Genomic DNA, 23,390 nt, shown 5'->3' on the forward strand with positions numbered 1-23,390 from the left:
ACCGTAAAAGCAGTGATAAATGTGCATTTAATGCATTATTGAAGGCCAAAATATACTGTTAGTCCCTCCATCTCATTTTGTTTGGTATGTTTAGAAAAGGAAAAAAAAAGTTAATAAATGCCTTAAGGGTATTGGTTAGAAACTATTTTAAGAAACATTTAATGGGAAAATGATAAAGCAATTAATTTTTTTGTTGACTTTTTTATTTCCTATAAAAGTTGTGTCAAAACTTTCCTAAAATTGTCTATTAATAATTGCTCTAAGAGCACCCATTAATAAAACCCTTTAAAAAATTCAGTATTTTAAGAGAATGTCATTTAATGCATTGTCAATCTTTTATAAGTAACTTAATTTAGCAAGGGTCGAAGTTCAAGTCTCCAGAAAAGAGCTTTACATACATATATACTTAGATTAGACTAGAGTTAAATTCTATCTTGGATCAAAATTTGCCAAAGGAACCCATATGGAAAAATGGAAACTTTAGAAGGATTTGAAAACTATGCAACATTTCATTAAGAATTAGGGTACGTTTGGTACACTGAATAAGGATTACGACAAGAATTGTAATCTTTATTACTAGGAATAAAATGTGTTGTAATTTAATACTGTAACTAAACATATTCATTAGTTTGATTGTGAGTTATAACATTAAAATGAAACTTAACATTTATTTTAGGAAATTTCTTACTTATACAATTATATCTTCTTAAAAAATTTTATTTTTAAATTTAAGAGAGATATGTGTTAGTTTTATGAATTTTTATTTTTATAATTGTTAGATGTATATGGAAAGTTTGTTTATTTGGAAATATATTAAGTTTTGAAATTATTGCACTTACTAAGGAATAACTAATACAACCTTTTAAAGAGGAATAATTATTCCTCATTTTGAAGAATAGCTATTCATAAGGAATGATTATTTCTTGTAATAAAAATATAACCAAAATAAAGAATAATCAAACCATAGGAATAACTATTATATTACAACGCCTATTACAGTCTACCAAACATACCCTTAATGTTTTCCTTCTCTAGGCCAAACTGACTTATAAATCTCTTATGGTTTCTTGCTACTCTCCATATGTGTAGTGTTTTTGTTTGAGAGAGACAGAGAAAGAGAGAGTATGGAGAAAAGAATTACTCTAAGGCTTTTGTTTGTGATAGCTTTGCTTGTTTTAAGCAGTGTGGATGTAGAAGCTAAAGCTAGAAAAATTACATCAGAAGTCAATAGAAAATTGAAGCTTCTTAATAAGCCAGCAATCAAGAGTATTAAGGTAATTTTTTTTTCTACTAAACTTTCCAATATCTTGCTATGCAAAGAAGCAAAGACACCAAAAGTCAATCGATGTCTTGGCTTGATAATTAAGGCTGTGTTTGGTTCATGTAAAATATTTTTCGGAAAATAAATATTTTCTAGAAATGCTATTTTCGAGAAAGGAAAATATTTTCAAGTGTTTGGTTGTATTATGAAAATTGTTCTAGAAAATATTTTCATGTGTTTGGTAACATTCTGAAAATGCTATTTTCCACTACCACCCACACAAAACCCACCACTACACAACAGGAAAACCACCAAAACACCACCACCCACGCCACCACAACAACAACAAAAAAAATCAGAGATCAAAGAGAGAAAGTAAAAAATCAAAATCACACAGAAATGTAGATCGGTTCATGGGTCAATCAAAATCACACACAGAGAGAGATCGGTTCGTGGAGCGAAGGCTCTGGGTCGCCGGCGAAGTCGAAGGCTCGTGGGTCGAAGGCTCTAGGTCAAAGATCGGTTCGTGGGTTCGTAGATCGGTGGGTCGAAGGCTCTGGGTTGAAGATCGGTTCGTGGGTTCGTAGATCGGCGAAGTCGAAGGCGTGATCTAGGCTCTGGGTTTGTGGCGTGATCTAGGCTCTAGGTTCACCAGCAAAGTTGAAGGCGTGATCTGGGCTCTGGGTTCGCCGGCAAAGTCGAAGGCTCTTCTTCCTCTCTCTCTCTCTCTCTCTCTCTCTCTCTCTCTCTCTCTCTCTCTCTCTCTCTCTCTTTACGCGTGAGTCCGAAAATGGTTTGAAGTGAAAATTTTGACTGAAACCAATTTCTGGGTCAAAGCCATTAAAACACACGGTCAACTGAAAATATTTTCCAGAAAATTTATTTTCCATGCGCAACCAAACACCCGCATTTACGAAAAAGCATTTCCAGAAGTGATTTGAAGCCAAAACAAACACAGCCTAAGAGAAATCATCACAGAATATATGTCATGGGTTGAAATTGTGTTGTAATTATCAACCAAAAAAAAAAAGGAGTATAGACACTTTGAAATTTTCTCTGTGTGTAGGAGGAAAATTATGTCTAAATTTTGATTTTATTTCTAAATATTTGGATAATTATTATTTATTTTAAACTTAAAATAACCATAAAATATGCCTATTAATGACTAAAATCTATCTTTCTACAGAAACAATCACACATAGACACACAATAAAAAGGGAATGAGATTCTAATATAAAGACAAAATAACAAGAATCACTCACACGTTATGGTAATAGAACTATCTAATGATGTATATTAATTCATTGTGATATCCCCACTGTTTCATACTATTATTTTTCAAGAATTTTTGTGTCTCGTGTTGTGGCGCGTCAGTGCCTATGTTTCTACTCTACATACCTATTATAAACATTTGGGGCATGTTTGCTATGCGGTAATTAGATCTCATGATAGAATGGTAATTCTTGTATAATAGCTATTCAGTTATTTAGTTGCATCTTCATTACAATGAATAGTTATGACTTAGGATTAGCTATTACATAAATTGAGGAATAGTTATCACTCTCTAAAGAGAGTTATTCCTTAGTAGTGTAACAATTTTTTAATTAATATATTTTTAAAAATACAACATTTCCATATGCATCATCTCTTAAAATATTTCCACATGTACAACTAATTTTACAACCAAACGTATGAACTATGAATAGGAATTCTACAACATATTTTATTCCTGATAATAAAGATTAATATAATAATAATAATAATAATAATAAAAGATTAATATTCATATCGTAATCTCCCTTTAGTGTACTAAAAATGCCCTAAATTATATGTCTAACCTCACTCTCTCACGTATGTTTTGGCCAAAAGAAAATTACTTGGGATAGTTCCATAAATTTCCTTAATTTCTAATCTATGCCAAGATTTGGTCGAACCCAATTCTTTGCCTCCATTTCACAAATTTTCTTCAAAACCATGCCATTTGAACACTATGACATATAAAATTGAAATCCTCCACAGGAAAAATCTCATTAAGAGATATACCCATGTGGCTCTATCACATTGAAATATCTTATAAATACAATTTTTTTTTCATAGATTAGAGATTGTAACCTGGAGCAATTCATACCTCATGTAAAATGTGGATTGTGGCATAGATAGGCCAATACATCTAGGGCGGAAAACGTCAATAGGCCAAAATGCCTATAAAATTTATCTTGTTCTGACCGTATAGTCTATATAACTATCATATATAATTAGCCATGAAATGCTATAAAAGTCAAATATAGCACTGAAGTAACAAAATGCAGATTGAAAGTCGTCTTGTTGATTAAAGTTTTATGTATGAGATTGCATCAATGCTAGTTTTCATCAAGGTTTTTAGACCCGAATCGTTCATTGAACCGTAAAAGTGAGAGGTTCAAGGTTTTTAAAGTCGAACCGAGATGACGTCATAATTAATTTAATAATTAATTAAAGCTTAAATATAGATATTAAATTTATAAAACTAGCAAAATTGACAATATATCTATATATGTGAGGGAAATTTAATGATTTTCAAGCATATATTTAATAATTAAATAAGAAAGTTAATAAAATAAAATAATAACCATGAAAACATTAAAATTTATGATTAATTTTTGAAGTAAAGTTGAATATCTTTGAAGAATTTTAATTATAATTTTTTTTATTCCTTGTAAGAGATGGATAATTTAATTAAGTAGAATAAAATTGTGTTAAGTTGTTTTTTTTTTTTTTTAAATTGCTAAGGGGTTGGATTGCACGGTTCTCACCGGTTCATGCGGTCCAACCCCGGTTTTAGCGGTTCATGGAATTAACAAAAAATCCGGTTCTTTATGCTTAAAAACCGATTTCATCCCAGTTTCCAGTTTTCACGGTCCGACCTCCTGGTCCAGTCTGGTTCTGAAAACTATGGTTTTCATTATTGAGAAATTTTTGTTATTATTAATGTAGGTACCAAGAATTTTTGCCTTTGACTTTGGCTTTTTTAGCTTGATTGCCTTGTCTTGCCTTGGCTTGAATTCTTAATCCCACATTGGTACTCTTTCTCATTGGTTCATGCCTTATAAGGTAGAAAGAGGGAAGTCATCTTTCCAATGTGGTAACCAAACTAGTGGTATTCTTTCTCATTGGTTCATGCCTTGTAAGGTAGAAAGAGGGAAGTCATCTTTCCAATGTGGGATTAAGAATTCAAGCCAAGGCAAGGCAAGACAATCAAGCCAAAAAAGCCAAAGCCAAAGGCAAAAATTCTTGGTACCTACAATTAATATTATATTTCCTTGATCTAATAGTGTATATAATTTCACATCATTTAAAATTTTTGAATGGCATAGCATAAGATACACCATTAAATTTGTAATATTTAATCCAAATCATAATTGGATCCATTCTAAATGAAAAGGATTCTAATGCTATTAACCAAGTATGCTAAGCATTGCCTTAGAAATTTTTCGTTTACTTTTTTGTTGCCTTATTGGTAAATGATGTGCTTCAATTTTGAATAAAGCTTTCTATCTTTTAATTTAAAAAAGGTGGTTGCTAAGTATTTGTGGTTCTTACTTCTTATAGAGTGAAGATGGAGATATTATCAATTGTGTTGACATCTACAAGCAACCTGCTTTTGATCATCCTGCATTAAAGAACCATAAAATTGAGGTACATTTTCTTTCATAACCTTATTCTCTCTTCATGTTAGATTATTTATTCAAAATATACTTATATGTGTGTGTGATGCAACAAAATGAACTTATTTGTGAAGTTATTATAAGAGAAACTCTAGGGCATCTAAAATTATTAATTCCTTCAATGCACTTCTTGAATTGGACTCAATTATACATATTATTCACTTTACTTTCTTTGATTTTCCTCAATACTTAACTAAGCTCACATGCATATTTACCATTCTAATGATTCACCGCTCAAAATCAATCATTTCAACAAGTTGTAATAAAATGTGTGGTCGTAAAAGAACTTATAATATAATGTTTCATGTAATTTGCAGATGAGACCAAGTATTAGTTTTCCATCTGACACTACTACAGCTGCTAAAAACGAGTCATCCCAACGAGTTCTATCGCAAATTTGGCATAAAAGTGGAAGTTGTCCAAAGGGAACCATTCCCATTCGCAGAATTACGAGGAAAGAATTATTGAGGGCAGCCTCCATCGAACACTTTGGAAGGGAAGGCCCACGGTCTTCTTTTGTTGCAAACACAACAAATAACAAAAGTAGTTATTTTGTATATCGTAACAATGGCACAAAAGTCAACGTCTTTCCTTTACCCAACCACTCGGTAATTATAATTTGTAATAGCCTATATATATATATATATATATATATATATATTTATATATATATATATATATTTCTTTTTCTTTTTTCTTTTTTCTTTTTTTTGCCATAAACATCATATATAGTTCTGTGCACTAGCTTTGTGCTAATGCCCAATGGACATGAGCTCAACACAATTAGATTGCACTTTTTTTTTTTATACATTTTAATTAAATATTATTTATTATCATAGATATTTAATTTATAATTTTAAGGTTAATTTTTTTTTTAAACATTTCATAGATGAAATAGTTATACACAAAAAAAGTTATTGAGTGTTGTAATATTAACAAAGATTTATAGACTAAGTGTAACTTGAATTTAAAGAAAATTTTTATGGGAAATGAAAAAAAAGTGATTAATACTTTGACAGCTTTTTTCATTTCCAATAAAAGTGGTATCAAAACTTTCCTAAAATGGATTATTAATGAGTACCCTAAGGGCACTCGTTAGCATTTCTCATATATATATATATATATATATATATATTTCTTTTTCTTTTTTCTTTTTTTGCCATAGACATCATATATAGTTCTGTGCACTAGCTTTGTGCTAATGCCTAATGGGCATGAGCTCAACACAATTAGATTGCACTTTTTTTTATACATTTTAATTAGATATTATTTATTATCATAGATATTTAGTTTATAATTTTAAGGTTAATTTTTTTTTTTTTAACATTTCATAGATGAAATAGTTATACACAAAAAAAGTTATTGAGTGTTGTAATATTAAAACAGATTTATAGACTAGGTGTAACTTGAATTTGAATATTAATATGTGTGTGAGTAGATTTAAAGATGCACGCAAACACATCAATGAATGATTTTGAATTTTTATAAAGGTTTTCTATGGAAGATATTATCTCGGAAAAATATGTATTATTTTGTAAAGGTGTCTTCCCGATTGCCTAAAAATATTTGGTTACAGTATCTATTCTAATGCTGCCATAAAAAAAAAAAATGGAAAAAGAAAGTATTCGACATGCAAGTTTCTTTCAAAATATTTATAATTTTTTTAATAATTGAGATCTTGCAATTAGTTAATAAAAATTTTCAGAGAAGAAAGCATCCAACATGCAAGTTTGTTCCAAAAGATTTCGTGCTTTTTTAAAAAAAAAATTACAAATTTTTTTATTTTAAATAATTGAAACCTTGCAATTAGTTAATAAATATGTTCATGTTGAAATTTGTCATTTTTTTTAAGTTATGCTGATTATTTATTTATTTTTTTTTTTTTGTGATGCTTGTGAACCAGACTGCATATCTTATTACATTGGGATATAGTTATATTGGTGCTAGAGGAAATATAAATATCTGGAATCCAAGAGTTCAATCGCCCAATGAATACACTACTGCTCAAATTTGGCTTAAAAGTGGCCCTGGAGATAGTTTTGAAAGTATTGAAGCAGGATGGATGGTTGGTTCATTAAACAAAACATTAACCCCATTTTCTAGTACATATTTAATGCACATGGTATCAATCACATTTTTTTAACCTCAAAATTTGGTAATATTGTTTTCTCTTTTTCTAGGTCAACCCAAAGTTATTCAGTGATACACAACCTCGAGTATTTATACGATGGACTGTAAGTACATTTTTGCTAAGCCAAAGAGGGGAAATTGCAATCTCAATCATATTTTTGACACCTTATGTGTGAGTTTTCACAAAGATTCATGTAGCTCAATTGGTACCTTGTGGTATTTTTAATGAGAAATGATATGTCTACAATATTTTTACAACAAATCCTAAGTGGCAGGTTGTTACTAGTTGTTATTGTTAGGACAAAAAAGTAATCTTAGTGTTAGTTTCAAATTTGAACTAATAACAATTAACAACATGTGATTTGTTATTAAAATATTGTAAAAATGTTGTAGACGTAGCATCTCTCATTTTTAATAGAGACATTCCAAAATCAAATCCCCCTCCCCAGTTATAACTATCAAATTTATCTAAAAAACAATTGTGAGTTTACACTAACAATCTTAGTTTTCCTTTGTAAACAAATATTAATTAGTTAACAATACATTTTAATTTATTAATTTATTCTTTTTTACTTTTTTGCTTAGTTGGATTCCTATCAGAAGACAGGCTGCATTAACCTCATTTGCTCTGGATTTGTACAAACTAGCCAAGAGATTGGATTAGGTTCAGCTATTCAACCTACATCACAAAGATGGGGAGACCAATATGAGGTCGACATCCAAATTAACATGGTAAAATATATGAATCTCTCTCTCTCTCTCTCTAAACTTTATAGTTATATATATATAGTAGAATAGTTCAATAGATATGATCAAATAAAGCCAAGAGTTTTATATTTTAAATGACACTTTCTGGTATTTCGGTATTTTCAACAGAACCTACACCACCTATTGAATTTTCAAAAAGGAAAAAATATAAATAAAAGATTTGATCACATAAATGAAGGGAATTATTAAGAAGATTTGTGCTCGACTTGTGTGTACAATTCTTATACATAAATATACCATTTTTTCCCTTTTCTCTTTGAGTAAATAATGATATGTAATGGTTTGTTTAAAATCCAATGTTTTTGTTTTAGGATCCAAATATGAGAAGATGGTGGCTAAAATTTGGAGACGATGTGATAGGGTATTGGCCCTTCGAAATCCTAACATATATGCAACAGAAAGCCGTATTAGTTCAATGGGGAGGGGATGTTTATAGCAAAAACGTGAAGGGAGTGAAACCCCACACTACAACAGCCATGGGGAGTGGAGATCATGCATCTGCTTTGTTGGGAGCAGCTTGTTACATTAATAAGCTTAGAATCTTGGATTATTCTCTCCAATTGAAGTACCCTGAATGGGTACATACTGATTCCGAGGAACCCTATTGCTACAGTGCTCTTAATTACCAAAAGAGTCTTGCATTTGAGCCTACGTTATTATTTGGAGGTCCTGGTCGAAGTCATTATTGTCCATGAGAGCAACAAGATATATATGTTGATGCCAACATTTTCTAGCAATAACACATCAATAACTTAGCTGATGCCTTCCACACAAAAGGTGTGGATAATTATATCCTCATTTGTGTAATTGTGTGGCATTAAGCAATTTTTGGCATTTCATCTTAGCATTTGAGAAAAAAAGGGGTAAGTTTCAAATTAGTTTCCAATCTTTTCGCTGTGTGTTAATTTAGTTCCAAATGTTTTAAATGTATTATTTTAGTCCCTAATTTTTTTTTTTATTGTGTCAAATTGATCTTTGCAGTTAAGTGATAGATATAAAATATTGATGTGGTTAACAGTTAAAATAAAAAATAATTTTTTTTGCCAACTCAAATGTCCTTGCTCAGAAAAGAGTTTGTGTATGTTCCAATTAGCTAAACCAATAAAGTTTCATTTCATCAAATAAGAGATCTAAAGTTTGAACTCCATCTACACCAAAAAACGATTAATGTTTTAGCTTGATAATAGAAACATTCATTATTAAGTAGACATTATATGTTGAAATTTTATTGTATCTAAAAAAAAAAAGGAGTTTGCTATCAAGTTTCTCATCAATTGTGTTTGTGATATAACAAATATTGAATTGTACAAGCAACAATTAAGGAGAATTCCAAACTTTGTGTATTTTGTTTTTTTGTTTTTTTTTTGAGAAGATGCCGTAAATAACTTAATTTTAATAGATAAATAGACTATGAAAATGCACAATTGAAAATGCATTATTGAAAAGTTACCATGGAAGAGTCCCAAGACTCAACCTTCAAAATATTATCAAAACGAATGCGCATCTTTTGTCTCAAGGTCTCTGTCCCAGTCCCTGCTCCACCACTCAATAGATGACATGCGTATCTACTTAGGGTACGTTTGGTACACTAAATATAGATTATATTAAGGGTACATTTGGTATGTTGTAATAGCTACTGTAATGAAATAGTTATTCATGTGTAATAGCAATTCGATCATTTAGTTGCATCTTTATTACATGGATTAGTTACTACATTGGAATGACTATTCTTTAAATTGAAGAATAGCTATTCCTCTTTAAAATGGGTGTAATAGCTATTCCTTAGTATATATATAATAAGTTTTAAAATTAATATATTTCCAAAAATATAAAGTTTCCTTATACATAATCTTTTATAAGCTTTTCATATGTAACAACCAAACTTATGAATAGTAATAGTTATTCCATTACAATGTCTTCTATTCCTAGTAATAAAGATTACCATTCCTAATCTATATATATATATATATATATATATATATAAAACCGAAACTTTTGAAGCTCCCACAATTTTCTACGTCAGCACAATATTTAAATTAAATTTAAATTAAATTAAATTTTCCACCTCATCACTGTTTTCCTTTTCCAATGCAAATTAGACTTCTAGCCAAATAAGGACACTCTCCCACCGCCTCTACTCTCTCCTATTTAAGAATTGCTTGCGTAGAAAACCTAAGCCCTAAAAACTTATTTTTGCCACAACACAATTTTCTCCTTAAAACTTATTTTTCTTCAAGATTTTTTTTTAGGGCGGCTCTGGCTTCACAATTCACATATTCCACTTATGTATTGGACTCCTCTCCTTCTTCGGTCAATACATCAAGGTTAGGGTTATTTGATTTGTTCAATAAAAATTATAAATTTGTTGCTTTTTCTTATAAGTTTGTCAGTTGTTGTTTTGTTTAATTAATTGCTGGGCCTGAATCTTTTAATTAAATCTTCAAATTTTTATTGAACAAATCAAATAACCCTAACCTTGATGCATTGACCGAAGAAGGAGAGGGGTCCAATACATAAGTGGAAAAGCTATAATCATGGATTCCCTTCTTTCTATTGTATTTCTCTATTGCGTAATTATATATGTATATATATATATATATATATATATTGTTTTATTTCAATACTTTTGAAGCTTTGAATCTTCTGATTTTTTTAAAAAAAAAATTTTTTTGGCCTTTTGGAAGTTTTAACATCATAACTTTTGGGTTTTATTTTTTCTATTATCAGAAATTATCTAGAAGATTTCAATGAATATCCATGGATTATTCTTTTTGAGGGTAACCCATCTTTATCTTATATTTCTATTCCTAACTTTTTTTTCCTATATTTTTTCTTTAATTGTCCGTGTTTACGTCTCTTTTGTTTTTCTTATTTTTTCTTTAATTGTCTGTGTTTATGTCTCTTTTTGTGTGAGTATGTGTCATCGTATCTGGGTACTTAGGCAAAATCTATAAAGACTAAAGATGCTTTTTCTTTTTCTTTTTTGGTAATAAATCCTGTGTTTTTCATGACTTTAGTGAGTCATATTCTTAATGATCGAAACGGTTTTGTTTGACGTGGATTTTGTTCATATTGGTTTCAAAGTTTATTTCTTGGCTTATATTATAGATTGTAATATATTTATTCATCAAACTGTTTAGTTGAGTTTGTTTTCGAAATTGTTTTCTGTGTTAGACATTTTCTTGAAGCATGTTGGTATCATATATTAAAATACTGTTAAGTTGATAATAATAATAATAATAATAATAACAATAATAATAATATAGTTTAATAAATGTCTGAAACGTATAGCTGTTAACAAATGTTTTAGCTATATGATTTTATTTTACAAATTCAATTTTGGTGTTGTAGTAAAATAAACAAAGATTAAATTATATATTGTACTCAATACATTTCCCGTGCATCGCACGGGTTAGCGACTAGTGTAATCTATATTTAGTGTACCAAACTTACCCACTTGTGATTTGACTGAAATTTAAATTTTCTGCATGTGGTTTGAAATTTAACACTTTACCTACTTGAGATTTGACCAAAATTTAAGTTGTCTATCTGTGATTTAAAATCCTATGATACAAGTGTTCCATTGGATTTTTTTTATCTTGTATTTTTATGTTTTTTGTTATTTGGAGGAGAGAGACATAAAAGTGAAGCAAAATTACATATTTAGCCATAATTTTAACAGAATTGTGTTACGAACTTACGAAATTCTAACTAAGCTAAGCTCAAGTTGATAAAGTATCAAATTTCAAATCACTGGTAGGTAACTTAAATTTCGGCCAAATTACAAGTGAGTAAGTTGTAATTTACGCTTAAAAATATTTTATAGATGAAATAGTTACACACTTAGAAAATTTATTAAATGTTGTAGTATTAACAAAGATTTAGAGTAGGTGTTTTTTAATTAATAATATGTGCGTGTAAAAATTTTCATGTTGAAATCTGTCTTGTTTTTAAATTATGCTGATTTGTTTAGTGGTGCTTGTGAACTAGGCCGCATATCTTATTACAATGGGATATAGTTATATTGGTGCTAGAGGAAATATAAATGTCTGGAGTCCAAGAGTTGAATTGCCAAATGACTACACTACTGGTCAAATTTGGCTTAAAAATGGTCCTGGCAACAGTTTTGAAAGTATTGAAGTAGGCTGGATGGTTAGTTCATTAAACAAAACATTAAACCCATTTTTCAGTTCATATTTAAAGCCCATTATATTAGTTACAAAATTTTTTTGTCAAATTTGTTAATATTGTTTTCTCTTTTTCCAGGTCAACCAAAAGTTATTGTGTGATACACAACCTCGATTTTTTGTACGATGGACTGTAAGTACTTTTTTACTAAGCCAAAGATGAAAAATAGCATTCTCAATTATATTTTTTATACTTAATGTGTAAAATTTCCACTGTTTTAAAACTTGGACCAAACCAGTTGGTTGGTCCGGTTCAACCAAGAACAGGACCTAGAATTAGTCTGTAAAAACCATGAAAACTGCCTGTTCAACAAGTAAATACCAAAAATGGAACCTATTTTCGATTTTTTGACCGATCCAATTTTTAAAACCATTAAATTTTATAAAAGCACAAAATACAAGAACACAAACAATCTTAGTTTTCTTTTGGAAACAAATATTAATTAGCTAGAAATTTATTTTAATTTATTTGTTTATTCTTTTGTACTTTTTTGATTAGCTGGATGCGTACCAAACAACAGATTCCATTAACCTCATTTGCTCTGGGTTTGTACAACTAGTCAAAAGGTTGGATTAGGTACAGCTATTCAACCTACATCACAGAAACAAGGAAGTGAGGAACCAATATGAGATCATAATACGAATTGACCAGGTAATGAAAATACGAAATATCATTTTTTATAATGAATATTTTTTCACAAACTCCTCACACATTCTTACAAAAGAAGGAGGGGATGGATATATATATATATATATATATATGTATATTATATATATGTGTGTATATATATATTATTTTTCTTTAATTACCTTCCCTCCCCCCCCCCTTATATACATACATACATACATACAAATGCTAGTTTTTTTGTTTTTTTGAAAGAGTTTCAACGTATAGCATTTGTTCCTGATGATAGCTCTTTATCATCAAATATCATCAGACCAAGACATCAATCAGTTTTTGGTGTAAGCGGTCATTGAAAGCTAGATTTCTTATACAACTATCAGAGATTTTACCAGTTGAGCTAACTGGAACTCATCACACAAATACTAGTTGATAACCCATGCAATTCATGGAAATTTTTTTAACATAATATGTTTTTTTGTCATTTATTTTTTCTCTAATTATGAAATTTGATAATTATGATAGTTATTAATAAACATTTAATATGATTTTGTAAGTATATGAAACTATATATTCTACAATTTAAAGAAAATATAATGTTTTAAGATTTTAATAGAGGGTTTAGATATTAATAGAATTTAAATTCAACTAATATATATATATATATATATATATATATTATTTTTGAGAACAAGGTGAGTGAAGTTTTATTAGAAAATTAAGACAAATTGGATTGGAACACATCGTCCAAATTCTCAGGTAGATCTTCTACCCATACATCAATGTCTATAGATAAAACTGCTCTCTTAGCTACGTGAGATTATGATACCTCAAAAGTTTGTGACATAATACTGTGAGGTTAACCAAAAATCAAACTTTTATTTTATTTTATATATATTATAAATAAATAAAGGAGGTCAAGAAAGTTTGAATATGAAACTGCTCTCTAAATTTGATAGAATAAGTTATTTATACGTGTGGAGAAATAGGGACTCAAACATGCAAGGCAATGCAACATGGCCCCTCTTCAATTAACAACTCATCTATATATATATATATATATATATATATATATATATAAAACCGAAGCCTCTGACATCTCCACAGTTTTCCACATCAGCATTATTTAAATAAAAAAAATCAGTAAAAAAAAAAAACATAAAATCTATACATTATTTAAACCATTTATATTTTTGCAACTTTGTTACCTATCCTACTGAAACACTACTAATCCTATTAAAAAGTGAAAACAACATCTATCCTACTGGAACACTACTAATCCTATTAAAAATGAAACAACATCTAAACCCCATTATCTCTCTCTCACTCAAAAGCTGAAACCATCACCTTCCTTCCATATTTGCGTTATTCACGTTTCATATATAAAACCGAAGCCTCTGACCTCTCCACAATTTTCCACATCAGCATTATTTAAATAAAAAAAATCAGAAAAAAAAAAAAAAAACACATAAAATCTATACATTATTTAAACCGTTTATATTTTTGCAACTTTGTTACCTATCCTACTGAAACACTACTAATCCTATTAAAAAGTGAAAACAACATCTATCCTACTGGAACACTACTAATCCTATTAAAAATGAAACAACATCTAAACCCCATTATCTCTCTCTCACTCAAAAGCTGAAACCATCACCTTCCTTCCATATTTGCGTTGTTCAGGTTTCATATATAAAACCGAAGCCTCTGACCTCTCCACAATTTTCCACATCAGCATTATTTAAATAAAAAAAAAATCAGAAAAAAAAACACATAAAATCTATACATTATTTAAACCGTTTATATTTTTGCAACTTTGTTACCTATCCTACTGAAACACTACTAATCCTATTAAAAAGTGAAAGCAACATCTATGCTACTGAAACACTACTAATCCTATTAAAAGTGAAACAACATCTAAACCCCATTATCTCTCTCTCACTCAAAAGCTGAAACCATCGCCTTCCTTCCATATTTGGGTTGTTCAGGTTTCATGTTTGTACGTCCAGGTAACATGTTTATACACTGTAGCATGAAGCTTTGACCAAAAATAAGATATTCTGCATTTTGGGAAGCACATAGTGGCAGAGGTATTATAGCCTCACTTACAAATTCCTTATTTGTAATATATGCTTCTATATATTGTCGATTTTTGTTTTTTTGGTTAGAAATTTTTTCTTACTTGGCAAATATTTTTGTTAGATCCTTTTTTTTGTTCGTCCCTAAAATAATTTTCTGATTTTTTTTTTAGTATAAGGTTGACTGTTTGTCTATGTACATCTAATTCCTAAATATTGTAGTGTTATACTGTTATAGGGTTTCACCAATGGCTCCACTACTGCTATAGCTATTTTCACCAGGAGTAACCAATCTTTTTGTTATGTTTCTTTTTTGTTATATTTCTCTATTGTGAAGTCATATATTCTTTTGTTTTGATTTCTCACTTCCTTTTTTTTTTTTTTTTTTTTTTTTTTGTTTAAAATCTGAAATTGTCTAACAGATTTTAACAACTATATCCACAATTATTATTTTGAAGGTAACTCATATTTCTCTATATTTCTTTGTTGTGTAATCACACAGACATTTATATATTTTTGTTTTGTTTCAATAATTTTTAGGCTCTGAATATTCAGATTCTTTAATTTTTTTGGCTTTTTGAAGGTTTTAACATTTGAATTTTTGGGTTCATTTTTTGCTATAATTGAATTTGTCAACTATATAGCCTTGGATTAGTCTTTTGACGGTAGCCACATTTTTCTCTTATATTTCTCTAATGTGTGATCAAATATTTTCATTATGCTTTAATAATTTCAGTTTTGAATCTTATACACAATACATTATAGATTTATGCAAAGTTTTTCCGTGCATTGCACGGGTTAGTGCTTTAATAATTTCAGTTTTGAATCTTATACACAATACATTATAGATTTATGCAAAGTTTTTCCGTGCATTGCACGGGTTAGTGACTAGTATAAGAAAAGCAGAAAGAAATATCTACTGGGGATAGAATAACAAAAGTTGTGTTCTAGGAGTTATTGTTGCCCCAAGTGTCTATCACCTTCTTGCGACAAGTGAGTACCATCTCTTAGTGACGTATTTGATGAATATTAAAGATTTTTATTCTTCCACAAGTTCTCATAAAAAAATACAAAATAAAAATGTGAAGAAAATACAAAAAAAAAAAAAAAACCATAATATAAATAAATAAAGGAGATCAAGGCACTGTAATATGAACTTCCTCTTTAAAAGCAATAATATAAAATTTTCATACGTGGTTATTATGCAACACGACCTCTACAATTGACAACCCATATAAGAAAATTAGAAAGAATATTTATGGGGAATACACCAATTAGTTGCATTAATAATTCTAAAATAGTAAAATAAAAAGAAAATGAAAGAAAACATTCGAAGGCATATGATATAAGAAATATTGGCGATAATCGAGAAGCATGCTAAAATAAAGTAATGGAATAACTATAAAGCCATTTTAACTTTTTGATCTTGAATCTATGGTTTGCATATTATAAAGCAAAGAATAATTTCAAGGAATGATTGAAATTATTCATTAGGCAAGAGGAATACCAAATTGAAGAAAAAAAACTACCAAAAATCATATTAATAGAAGTAATTAAAAAAATGACATTTTAATTAAGAAAATAACAGAGAATATATGACATGTTAATTGAGAATTTGTAATTGACCCTAAAAAATTTGGAGCTTTTTTTTTTTTTTTTGTTAATTAAAATTATTGTTTGGATGTTCTTCATTCACATAACATAGATATGATCAATTAAATATAAAATATGGGAAAATTAGAAATAATATTTTTGGGGAATACACAAAATAGTTGCATTAGTAATACTAAAATGAAGAAAAGGAATGATGAAATTCAAAAGGCATATAAGAAATGTTTGAGGAAACTGAGGAATTCGAGAAACATACTAAACTTGGGTAATGAAATAATTATAATGTTATTATAATTTTGATATTGAATCTATGGTTTGCATATTATAAAGCAAAGGATAATTTTGAGAATCACTTAAAATTATTCCTCAAGAAAGAGTCCGTTGATTCAAGCTTATGGAGCCAAAAAAAAAAATAGAAGCAAATAAAAATTAACATCAGTAAAAATAGTTTTTTTTTAAAAAGACAGACATATCAATATGTAAGAAAGTAATAATTAATAAAGAATATCACTTTGGATAAAATAAAAGGGAAAAAAAAAAAAAAAACACATATAAATAGCCAACTCTAATTAATCAGCCCAAAAATTTTGGAATTAAACTAAGACTTTGTTGTTGTTGTTGTTAATTAAAATTATTAGTTAAATTTTCTTAATTCACAATTTCACATTCGATTAGGCTGTAATTCAACACAAGTTTCACATGGTATATCCTTTTTCAATGGTACAGTCCTTAATATATTGCCATCAATATATATATATATATATACCATTTTCCTTTTCTCTTTGAGTTGATGATGATATGCAATGGTTTGTCTAAAATCCTTTTTTTTTTTTTTTTTTTAAGGATCCAAACACCGAAAAATGGTATCTAAATTATGGAGACGAGGTGCTAGGGTATTAGCCCTATGAAATTCTCCATTATTTGAAATCTAGAGCCATAATAGCTCAATGGGGAGGGGATGTTTATAGCAAAAACACGAAGGGAGTCGAACCTCACACTACAACAGCCATGGGGAGTGGAGATTTTGTATCTGGTCTGTGGGGATCAGCATGTTTCATTCAAAATATTTATGTCTTGGATATACTTCCTTCAAGTTGTTCTACCCTGAGTGAGTATATGTTAATTCAGAGGAACCCATGTGTTACAGCGTTCGTAATTTCAAAGCGACTGGTGTATCTATGCCTACGTTCTACTTTGGAGGCCCTGGTCGAAATCAGAATTGTCCATGAAAGCAAGAAGATATATATGTCGAAGCCAACCAACATTTTCCATCAATTAATAAATAAAAACCTCTAAAACCTAGCTGATGCCTTCCACATAACAGTTGTGGATAATTTTATCTGTAATTGTGTGTTTGTTTGGTATAAGCTATAAAGCAAACTGTTTTTTACTTTTTATCTCAGCATTTTTTTTTAAAGCTGACTTGTTTGAATATAATTCAAATAAATTTAGTCTTATAACTCAAATGACACTATCAAATGTTTCTCATGGTGACATTCAAGGTTTAACCGGTGTCACTAGGACAATTGTTTTTTTTTTTTTTTTTTTTTGAGAAATAATTACAACATGCTGCTAACCCCGCAGCTCGAATCATTTCCCCCCTAGACCCTCAAGCACTTTGTGCATGGGGAGATGCCAATTCAGCTACAAGACCTTTGACAAGAAAAATTGTTAATAAACTATTTTAGAATAATTTCAACACCACTTTTATGGAAAATATAAAAAGCGGTCAAAACAATTCATTGCTTTTTTTTTTTTTTTCCATAAAATTTTTTAAAACGAATACCCTTGAAACATCCATTTATTTCTCACATATATTATTACAGAGACCTAACCTTAAGACTCTGCGATTTGTTAATTAAGTTTGAGTCTTCCAATGCTTGACATGTAGTAAGGTGATTGTATTTATTGAGAATGATTTAAATAAGGACAAAGTTTAGCTACAAAATTGGTTATAACTTAAGGCAACAATCTTACTTAATATCTTTTTTATTGAAAATGAATTTTGACAAATCTAACATTGGATTACACATTCTTCTTATATCCTTCATGCTTGCAAAATTTATAAAAATTAAAGATCAATAGTTATGTCATCAATAAATAGTTTAAATTACAAGTTTTTGTAATTTAAAATTATGCACAAAATATAATTTTATAGATTACATAGTAAATAATATCTGATTGGCACAAGACTTGACATGTTTATTAAGAGCGTAAAGAACATGCAATTCAATAATTAGATTTTCGAAGTATGTAGTAATGTTAATGATATTAAATAAGGTTGTAACCAATTTTATAACTAAACTTTGTTCTTTAGATAAGTGATGGCATATAGTACATAATAATCTATCCATGTCAATTTTTTAATGTAGTTGTCCACCACATGTCAATAATTAACGCTCCTTAAGATACTCTTAGCTAAATTCCTTAATAACCAAACCTTAATTAGCAACTGTTATCTTCTTAAATTATTTCATTCATTTATACCATTTACACTGCCTTAATTAGATGCCTAGATCAATTGACTTACATGTCGTTTAACTGTTAGACCTCCTCAATTTCATCTATGGTGAATGAACTGATTTAAGTTCTACTGTTTTTTTATCAAGGCTTCAAGACTTCAATGTGAGGACACCATCTTGTGATCTTTTCATTTGCCCTCATCTTGTGATAATTAAATCCTAACTATTTGTTTATTTTTTCAAAGATCCAGCTGAGTAACTAAATATTTATACTAATTGGTTGTAAGTTAGAACTTAGAAGTATCATGAAAAAATGTATGTACGTGGAACTACAAAAGCAAAAAAGTTTAAAGGCAGTTTATTTTTTTATTTTTTTTATTTTTTTTGAGATAGAAGTTTAAAGGCAGTTGACAATATTAAAAAGCAATACAAGCATGTAATTCTTGCATATACACATTGGTTGCATTTGTATAAACTGTTATAAAACTGTGTTTTGAGTTTAAAATGACCATTTGTAAAAAAACTATGAGGAGTTACTATTGCCAAAAAGAGTTTTAATTAGGTTTTAAAAACATTTATTTAAGCTCCCAAAACACCTAATGAAATGGACCCATCATCTTCGATATTGATAAATAGAACAACTTTTCTAATAAATAAAAACAGTGTGAAAATTTGGGCTAGGCATCATTGCCATTAGTTCGTAAAGTGAATCAGTATTGTGTCAACTATTTTTGCAGTGACGGTTCCAGAAATTTTTCTCAGGATGTTTCTTAAGAACCATAAATTATACAATCTAATAAAAAGATAAAGAGTTATGCTAATGAATGCCCTTAGGGCACTCATTAATAATCTATTTTAGGAAAATTTTAATACCACTTTTATGGGGAATGAAAAAAGCTGTCAAAATATTAATTACGTTTTTTTCATTTCCCATAAAAACTTTCTTTAAATAGATTATTAACCAGTACCCTAAGGGCATTCGTTAGCATTTTCCAAAGATAAATTCATATATTGATAACAACAATAATAATAAAAACACGCAAATACATAAAATTTACAATTGTCTTCTATGAGTTTTCATATTTTGAAATCAGTGCATGATAGTCTCATTATCATTTTTTTTCAATGTACACAACCAAGTAATCATTCATCCACTGAATATGGAACAAATTATGAAGCAAAATTAAATTTATTGGCATAAGAAAAACTGAGGGTGTTCCCAAATTTTTTTTGAAGGGTAAACAAATAAAAAAAATTAAATTATTATATATATAAAAATTTTTAAAAAAAAATATCAGGTCAAGGTGGTCTTGGGACCACCCTGGCCTTAAGGTGGCACCGCCTTGCATTTCTGCAACTGTGATATGGCTCTGTATTATTGGCTTCCTTTTTTATGAATATATTATTAGTATAATTACCTATGTTAGTGTATAGTATCATTAATTACCTGTATTATTTTTTAAGAATAAAACTAGATAAATTACCTGTATTATTGTATAGTATAATATGGTATGGCCTATTTGAAAAGCAATAGGAAGCTAATAATAACCCACCATACCCAAAACTCACATCACAGCACCTAGCTTCGTATCTCTACGTTGAAGGCCAACAGGCATGGACCCAAACTAGTCAAGCCTTGCATCATGGGGGTCGAGTTTTTGAGGGTATGATGGAAAGAGATGTGGTTTCTTGGAGCTCTATGGTCGATGGGCATTGCAAAGGGGAAATGATAGGTGATGCTAGAAATTTGTTTGATATCATGCCAGAGAGGAATGTAGTTACTTGGACGGCAATGATTGATGGGTATATGAGGTTGGAGAGTTTCAAAGATGGATTTGAATTATTATTTACAAGGTTGTCAAAATCGAGATTCTACGCAGGATCATAGGAGATAGGTAAGATCGTGAATCGTAGGATCGGATTGTGAATCGTAAGATCCTACATTATTTGAGAAAAAAACAAAAAAATACACATTGGTATGTTAAATAATCACATAAATTATATATTCATTGATATAATTACCATACATCACCATATCTATTTGTAAATATCATTTAAAAAGACCAAAAACCTTAAAATGTGACATTCTATTGAAATATTTTTTATTTGAGTCCAACTGATACTCTCTCTACATTAGAGTAGAAAAACTTGGTCTATTTGAGATTTTATTTTTCATTTGGGTCCAACTAAGCCTTTTGTCAAATTAAAAAAGATTACAAAAAACCAAGGTCGTTTGGGATAATCAAAATCGTATGATCTTACCAATCCTGAACAATCACAAAGATCTTTGAAAGATCCGAATCATTTTGAGCAGGTGAGATCGTAAAATTGTAGGATCATAGGATCCAGACCGGGATTTTGACAACCATGATTATTTAGGTGTGGGTAGGACGATGTATTCCTCTAATTGGATTTTTTTTTTTTTTAAGTTTTTTCTAAAATTAAGAAATAAATAATAAATATTAATTAAGGCCAAAACGAAGCCGTTTTGGTAAGTTAATGGTAGAAACTAACAATACATTAACAGAGAACTTAATTGAGAAGGAATGAAACTTAAAGGACTGAAATGATAAAACCCAAACTTATAGGACTGAAATGATAAACAGTAAAACTTAAAGGGTGCATTTCGGCCTAATATTTTGCCTTTTGGTTTATTGGATAGCTAACTCCTATTAGTTCAATCATAAAATTTATTGAACAAAGTCTCTCTCCAAACCTCAAACTCTTTATATATTTTTATATTGATTAGGAATTTTGAAAATTTAATCGTTAGACTGCATTTTCTTATTATATCTTTTATACTTATAAAATTTCAAGAAGATCAAAAATCAATTACTATGCCATCAAAAAAGTGTTAAAGTTTCAGGTTTTTGTGATCTAAAATTGTATATAAAAAATAGGTTAATTATCTAATAGTAAATAACATTCGATTTAAACCAAATTTGATATGCATGTTAAGAACATAAGGAATATAAAATTTAATGGTTAAATTTCAAAGTTCACACATAAAATATATATAGATACATATATATGTGTGAGAAGTTTGAAAATTTTCTCTCCAAACTAATTTGGAGAGAAACTTTATTCAAATTTATTATGGTCAAATCAGAGATCTGATGGCCTACGACTTCATGAGATCTTTCTAATTAAATGCATGCCAACTCATGGGCTGATGAGACTCGTGGTAATCTAATACCTATGGATAATGATAATGATTTGCTTTGACTTTTGATATGTATGCTATTTCAAGTGTTGTATGAATACTAGCGGTAATCTCATGTATATGTCTGGATATATTTAAAAGATATACATTAAGATGCATAGTATAATTCTTACATATATAATTTAGATATTATTGATAGTCATTCTTATAATTTTTTAAAATTCTTTAAAAAGTCGTATAAGAATATTATTAGGTAGAAAATGTAAATTGTTCATTTAAAAAAAAAATTATGTTCATTAATTCTCAACTCTTTAATTTTTGCATACAATAACTCACTTTGATGGATATTAATAATGTGGTCCCACATTTGACTCCAAAATTGAAAAATAAAACTCTATCTAAAAATAAATAATTTATGACACATTGTGCAAAATTGGAGTTTAATTGTAGAATCTAATTGAATTCTCTCAAATTTACCTCTAGAGAGAGAGAGAGAGAGAGAGATAAGGACAAGCAACCTGTCATAAGTGAATCTATAACTAAGAAAAGCCAAGCTCTAAGCGCCAATGATGCATGCCAACTCATGTGACATCTATATCTCATCCAACTCAGCCAGATTTAACATAATCAGCGCCAATGATGCATGCCAACTCATGTGACATCTATATCTCATCCAACTCAGCCAGATTTAACATAATCATTATTTAATGTAAGCAATAAAGAAACATCAAGTTAATATCCAAATAAAATGTATATTTCTCTGTTCCCAAATTGTTTTTTTTTTCTTTTTTCTTTTTTGAGAAGCTTTTCCCAAATTTTTAGTTTTCTATTTTCATTTTGAGATATCTTAAAATGTTGTCTTAATTTCTAAAATTAAAAGTTACTAATTTACTAACTTTTTTATTATGCTGCTACTTTATTTACAGGAGGCAGGAGCATTTGAAAATTAAAAAAACCGCAATAGTTGCATCATATAGTAGGCACTTGGAGTTTTTTTTTATTAGATTTGATTTAAAAGATAAGTTTGAATTTGAAGGCAAACCAATATAGTTTGTATTGTATTAGGAGTATGCTTTTTTGGTTTGATTTTATTTTATTTATCGAAAAGAATATTCCAACACAAACAGTAAATATATTCATTTGTTGTAGGAGTCCTACTAAATTCTAATTACGTCACTCATCAGTTTGTAAAATAAAAAGGAACAAAAAAAAAAAAAAATCTAAAAGAGCTTATTTCAAAATTTTGATAATTTTTTCTTAGGTAAATTGCAAATTACATCCTTAAAGTTTGGAGGTGCTTAGATTTTACCCTTTGAAATTTCAGAATTTAGATTTTACCTCCAAAAGTTTGAAGGTGTTTGAATTTTATACCCTAATATTTCAGAATTTGGATTTTACCTCTTA

General features: G+C 29.1%; 1 protein-coding gene across 1 annotated transcript; it reads left to right on the forward strand.

Moving 5' to 3' along the window:
- The first annotated feature begins 1,095 nt into the window (after window positions 1–1,095).
- LOC115977806 lies at window positions 1,096–20,711 on the forward strand. The gene is made up of 10 exons (XM_031099830.1): window positions 1,096–1,274; window positions 4,850–4,936; window positions 5,283–5,573; window positions 6,869–7,030; window positions 7,146–7,199; window positions 7,681–7,827; window positions 8,175–8,441; window positions 11,854–12,015; window positions 12,130–12,183; window positions 20,358–20,711. The coding sequence occupies exons 1-10, from the start codon at window positions 1,125–1,127 to the stop codon at window positions 20,709–20,711; spliced, it is 1,728 nt and encodes a 575-aa protein (XP_030955690.1). The 5' UTR covers window positions 1,096–1,124.
- The last annotated feature ends 2,679 nt before the right edge of the window (window positions 20,712–23,390 follow it).

Source organism: Quercus lobata, chromosome 2 (genome assembly GCF_001633185.2).
Source record: "Quercus lobata isolate SW786 chromosome 2, ValleyOak3.0 Primary Assembly, whole genome shotgun sequence".
In the NCBI taxonomy this organism is placed as follows: Eukaryota; Viridiplantae; Streptophyta; class Magnoliopsida; order Fagales; family Fagaceae; genus Quercus; species Quercus lobata.

What these genes read in the sequence shown, in the direction of transcription:
- LOC115977806 (XM_031099830.1), top strand. Translation starts at nt 1,125, where the DNA reads ATGGAGAAAAGAATTACTCTAAGGCTTTTGTTTGTGATAGCTTTGCTT. An exon ending in GAGTATTTATACGATGGACT is followed by an intron (nt 7,200 to 7,680) that starts GTAAGTACATTT and finishes TTTTTTGCTTAG; the next exon opens with TTGGATTCCTATCAGAAGAC. An exon ending in GTATTGAAGTAGGCTGGATG is followed by an intron (nt 12,016 to 12,129) that starts GTTAGTTCATTA and finishes CTCTTTTTCCAG; the next exon opens with GTCAACCAAAAGTTATTGTG.